The 5,383-nt window shown below is 34.7% G+C and overlaps 1 protein-coding gene across 2 annotated transcripts; it reads left to right on the top strand.

Moving 5' to 3' along the window:
- The first annotated feature begins 703 nt into the window (after positions 1 to 703).
- On the top strand, positions 704 to 5,171 carry Sf3b3 (splicing factor 3b subunit 3). Of its 2 annotated transcripts, XR_006958991.2 has the most exons (5): positions 704 to 1,184; positions 1,246 to 2,808; positions 2,880 to 4,607; positions 4,683 to 4,836; positions 4,924 to 5,171. XR_006958991.2 is itself a non-coding variant. In XM_047054708.2 (4 exons), exons 1-4 carry the CDS (start codon positions 882 to 884, stop codon positions 4,725 to 4,727), a joined length of 3,639 nt encoding a protein of 1,212 aa, XP_046910664.1. In that variant the 5' UTR covers positions 704 to 881; the 3' UTR covers positions 4,728 to 5,171. The 2 variants fall into 2 exon arrangements, 1 of the variants encoding a protein (XP_046910664.1); XM_047054708.2 differs by having other exon boundaries at positions 4,683 to 5,171.
- Positions 5,172 to 5,383: the final 212 nt, after the last annotated feature.

Genomic DNA, 5,383 nt, shown 5'->3' with positions numbered 1-5,383 from the left:
TTGTGCCTGGAATGAGATTTGGACAACATGCTCTAATGCAGTGATTCCCAACCTTTTTTTCTTCGCGAACCCCTTTCAAAAATTCGAGTACATACAAAGTTACCCTTTTGCATATCCCACGAACCCCCAGGGGTTCGCGAACCACCGGTTGGGAATCACTGCTCTAATGGATCCACTACTAAAAAATTTTTTCCACTGGTAAGCATCAGATCAGGAATCAATCTGTCTCCCGATTTCATTCTTACCCAATTTCTTACAAACCATGGAAAATTCAACCAGTATTTAAACAGAATGCGAATCAAAGATCAATCGTCATGTTTCTGTGGTAATCCTTCACAAACATCTTTACATTTAATTTTGGAATGTGATCGTTTTGCAGCACAGAGATGTTTTTTCGCTTGTTACTGTTCTGATATGTCTAATTCTCTATCCAATATGTTGGATGAAAATATTAGAAAATATTTTTCAAATTTCCTTCTTTCTATTTATAATTGTTTATAATTTTTTGTTATATTTCTCATTTTTATTTTATTTTTTGTAAATCTTTATCAACTCCTATTTTAAGGTATAGGAGCGTTTTGCTTTTTCTAAATAAATAAATAAATAAAAAATGGTATTCAACTGCCATCTACAGGTTTAGAACATAAATTGAATCTATTTTTTCGGTACGATTCTATTTCAGATTGATAGATGGCAGTCTACGATAATTTGGATTCCATGATGAGACCACATTGTTCGCATTGAGGTAATTGACTCGCAAACAATTTGTATTGTGTATACGGAATGATTTGTTTAGGTCTAGAATGTTTTTGCCGCCTAAATTTTGAAATGTCAGCCTGATTATCATTGTGACCGAATTGATTCACAGATTATCATAAAGAATGCATCTCTACAATTTGACATTACAACGTGCCACTCATATTTCTTTGGCTGTTCATGGAAACTTTGCCGGCACTAAACAGCAAGAAATTGCTTTGGCCAAAGGCCGAATACTGGAACTTGTACGTCCAGATCCTAGTACTGGTAAAGTATATTCACTTCTATCCATTGACATTTTCGGTGTCATTCGTTCGATGATTGCTTTTCGTTTGACTGGTGGTTCAAAAGATTATTTGCTCGTCGGTTCTGATTCAGGCCGTATTGTCATTCTTGAATACATTCCGGCAAAAAATTGTTTCGATAAGGTATGATTTTCATTGTTTTCAATTATAACTATTTTTAATTGATATCACTTTATTTCAAAAGGTTCATCAAGAAACATTTGGTAAAAGTGGCTGTCGCCGTATTGTTCCTGGTCAATATTTAGCTATTGATCCAAAAGGTCGTGCAGTCATGATAAGTGCTGTTGAAAAGCAAAAGTTAGTATACATTCTTAATCGAGATGCCACGGCTCGACTTACAATTTCTTCACCTCTTGAAGCTCATAAATCTAACACATTCGTTTATCATACTGTTGGCGTGGATGTTGGATTTGAAAATCCAATGTTTGCTTGTCTTGAAATGGATTATGAAGATGTTGATATTGATCATACGGGAGAAACAGCACAACAAACACAACAACAATTAACATTTTATGAACTTGATCTTGGTCTCAATCATGTTGTTAGAAAATATAGTGAAAATCTTGAAGAACATGGAAATTTTCTCATATCTGTACCGGGTGGAACTGATGGGCCATCAGGTGTATTAATCTGTTCGGAAAATTATATAACTTATAAAAATTTCGGTGACCAGCCAGATATTCGCTGTCCAATACCTCGAAGACGTTATGATCTCGATGATCCTGATCGAGGAATGATTTTCGTTTGCAGTGCATCTCATAAGACCAAATCCATGTTTTTCTTCCTAGTACAAAGTGAACAGGGCGATATATTCAAAATTACTCTTGAAGTTGATGATGATATTGTTACCGAAGTTAAAATCAAATATTTTGACACTGTTCCTGTTGCCACCAGTTTATGTGTGCTTCGTACTGGATTCTTGTTTGTTGCTTCAGAATTTGGCAATCATTATTTGTATCAAATTGTTCATCTTGGTGACAATGATAATGAGCCTGAATTCAGTAGTTCAATGCCTTTGAATGAAGGTGAAACTTTTTATTTCACACCTCGAAGTTTAAAAAATTTGGTCCTGGTCGATGAAACAGAATCACTGTCACCAATCATGCACTGTCAGATAGCTGATGTTGCCAACGAAGAAACTCCACAATTATTGATGGCTTGTGGACGTGGACCTCGTTCTACTTTTCGACTATTGCGTCATGGTTTGGAAGTGTCTGAGATGGCTGTTTCAGAATTACCCGCCAATCCAAATGCCGTTTGGACGGTTAAAAAACGTAGCGAAGATAAATATGATGCCTACATTATTGTCTCGTTTGTCAATGCAACGCTTGTTCTTTCGATTGGTGAAACTGTTGAAGAAATTACAGATTCAGGATTTCTAGGCTCTACACAAACAATCAATTGTGCTCAGATTGGTGAAGATGCATTAGTTCAAGTATATCCTGATGGTATTCGACATATTCGTGCCGATAAACGTGTGAATGAATGGCGTGCACCAGGACGTAAGCAAATCGTACGCTGTGCCATAAATTCCCGTCAAGTGGTAATTGCATTAGGCGGAGGAGAAATCGTTTACTTTGAAATGGATCTCGGTGGCCAATTAAATGAATACACAGAACGCAAAGATATGAATTCAGAGGTGATTTGTATGGCTTTGGGCGATGTACCAACTGGTGAACAACGTTGCCGTTTCTTGGCAATTGGTTTGGCAGACAATACTGTTCGTATTATCTCTTTGGATCCATTGGTAAGTAAAAATAGATTATCATCATCGGAATTAATTTGCATTATCAATTGTTCATTTGAATTATCATCTAGGAATGTTTAACGCCATTGTCATTACAAGGTCTTCCAGCCAGACCTGAATCATTGTCAATCGTACAAATGGGATTGATGAAATCTGATGAAAAATCCAAGGGGAAATTGTACTTAAATGTTGGCCTTCAGAATGGAGTTCATTTGCGTACCGTTTTGGATGAAAATAACGGTACACTATCAGACCCTCAAACTCGTTATCTCGGTAGTCGTCCCATTAAATTGTTTCAAGTTTGTATGCAAGGCAAAGAATCATTGCTTGCATTGTCCAGCCGTACTTGGCTCTGTTATTATTATCAAAATCGTTTTCATTTGACTCCTCTTTCATATGAACCATTGGAATATGCTTCTGGTTTTTCTTCTGAACAATGTCCAGAAGGAATTGTAGCTATTTCACACAATACTTTGCGTATATTGGCCTTAGAAAATCTGGGAAATGTATTCAATCAACATTTAGTCGAATTGGAATATACGCCAAGAAAATTTGCCATACATCCTGAAACTTATTACGTTGTAATGATTGAAACTGATCATAATGCATTGACACCAGCTTCAAAAACAGTTCGTAAACAACAATTGGCACAAGAAATGATTGATTCTGCACCTGCTGATGAGAAACAACATGTTTCTGAAATGGCTGCAGCATTTCTTAAAGAAAATCTTCCGGAAAATGTGTTTGGGGCACCTAAACCTGGCCCTGATACATGGGCATCGTTGATTCGAGTTTTTAATCCAGTCAATGGCAAAACACTACATAAATTTTCTCTGGAACAAAATGAAGCCGCATTTAGTATGACTTTATGCCGTTTTACAAACGATCCCGAAGGATATTATATTTTAGTTGGTGTTGCAAGTAGATTACGATTATTAGACAGACAACATTCTGGTTGTGAAATTCATACGTATAAATTTGAAACCGATCTTGAACATTTAACTTTAGTACATAAAACACCAGTCGAAGATGTTCCAAGAGCTATGGCTCAATTTCAAGGAAAAGTTGTTATAGGCGTTGGAAAACTTTTACGAATTTATGATCTGGGAAAAAAGAAATTACTGAAAAAATGCGAAAACAAAACCATACAGAATTTTATCGTTACCATCAATACAATGGGCAATCGTATCTATGTTTCTGATGTACAGGAAAGCTATTACTTTGTTCGGTACAAGCGATCGGAAAATCAATTAATTGTATTCGCCGATGATGTTTTCCCACGTTGGGTGACCTGTACATGTATACTTGATTATGATACGATTGTTTGTGCTGACAAATTCGGCAACGTATCGATCATTCGACTACCGGCAGATGTCAATGATGAAATTGATGATGATCCTACCGGATTGAAATCTCTTTGGGATCGTGGATGGCTTGGTGGTGCATCACAAAAAGCGGAAACAATTTGTAATTTTCATATTGGTGATCTGGTACTTTCATTGAACAAAGCAACATTGATACCGGGATTTTCCGAAGCATTAGTTTATACGACAATTTCAGGCGCCGTTGGTGTATTGGTTCCATTCACATCACACGAACAATTGGATTTTTTTCAACATCTTGAAATGTATATGCGTTCGGAAAATGCACCACTATGTGGTCGTGATCATCTTGCTTATAGGTCATTTTATTTTCCAGTGAAAAATATCATCGATGGTGATCTCTGTGAACAATTCAATTCAATGGATTTTAGCAAACAGAAAAGCATTGCCGAAGATTTAGACTTTTCACCAGCAGAGGTATGTTTAATTGAATTTTGATAGCAAAATATTTTAATACAATTTTTGTTTGTTTTTTCTATTATAAATATTTAGGTGTCGAAAAAATTGGAGGACATGAGAACACAATATGCATTCTAAAACATAGAATAATGTTTAATAATTGTGACAATCGCTCCATACATTGTCATTCACGACAATTACGTACCTAAGAATTTTCATTTCTATTATTTCATCGTTTTTTGTAAATGTAAATGAATAAACCGAATAATATTCATCGTATGTTCTAATAATGAATTCTATTTGGTTTCTTTTCTTTTTTTATTATATTATCAAGATTTGATCATGATTTTATTCGAATATCTGATAAAGAAGAAGAAATAATTATCAATTTAATGATATTTGTTTATATCAAAGAATTCAAACCAATCGAATCGACCAGCATCATCAATGACAGTTTTTTTTATCTCACTTATTATTGTACTAATAATCACAATTGTTTATTATGGCAATGATTATTTGGTATCAAAAAAAAAAAAAAAAATTCACAATGTTCATTAACATAATAAAATTTCTTTTTATAAATGAAATCTAAATCTCGCCGATCATTTATGTGACGATATTTTTTTTTATTATTGATATCAAGAATGATCTGCCATTCGATATATAGAGATCATCGACATCTGATAACGAAAATTCTTTGTGACAGTTTTTTTTTTTGGCCGATTATCTATATAAAAATCAATCCAGATAAACTTTTTTTGATGATGGAAACATGTCAATTTATACGGATGCAT

The sequence above is a fragment of the Dermatophagoides farinae genome, chromosome 1 (genome assembly GCF_024713945.1).
Source record: "Dermatophagoides farinae isolate YC_2012a chromosome 1, ASM2471394v1, whole genome shotgun sequence".
Classification (NCBI taxonomy): domain Eukaryota; kingdom Metazoa; phylum Arthropoda; class Arachnida; order Sarcoptiformes; family Pyroglyphidae; genus Dermatophagoides; species Dermatophagoides farinae.
Note: the sequence above shows the minus strand (reverse complement) of the source record. Positions and strands in the feature narration are given on the sequence as shown.

Excerpts from the sequence above, each read along its gene's own strand:
- Sf3b3 (XM_047054708.2), top strand. The coding sequence starts at position 882 with ATGCATCTCTACAATTTGACATTACAACGTGCCACTCATATTTCTTTG. Across the intron at positions 2,809-2,879 it reads TTATCTCTTTGGATCCATTG|GAATGTTTAACGCCATTGTC; the intron begins GTAAGTAAAAAT and ends ATTATCATCTAG. Across the intron at positions 4,608-4,682 it reads TAGACTTTTCACCAGCAGAG|GTGTCGAAAAAATTGGAGGA; the intron begins GTATGTTTAATT and ends ATAAATATTTAG.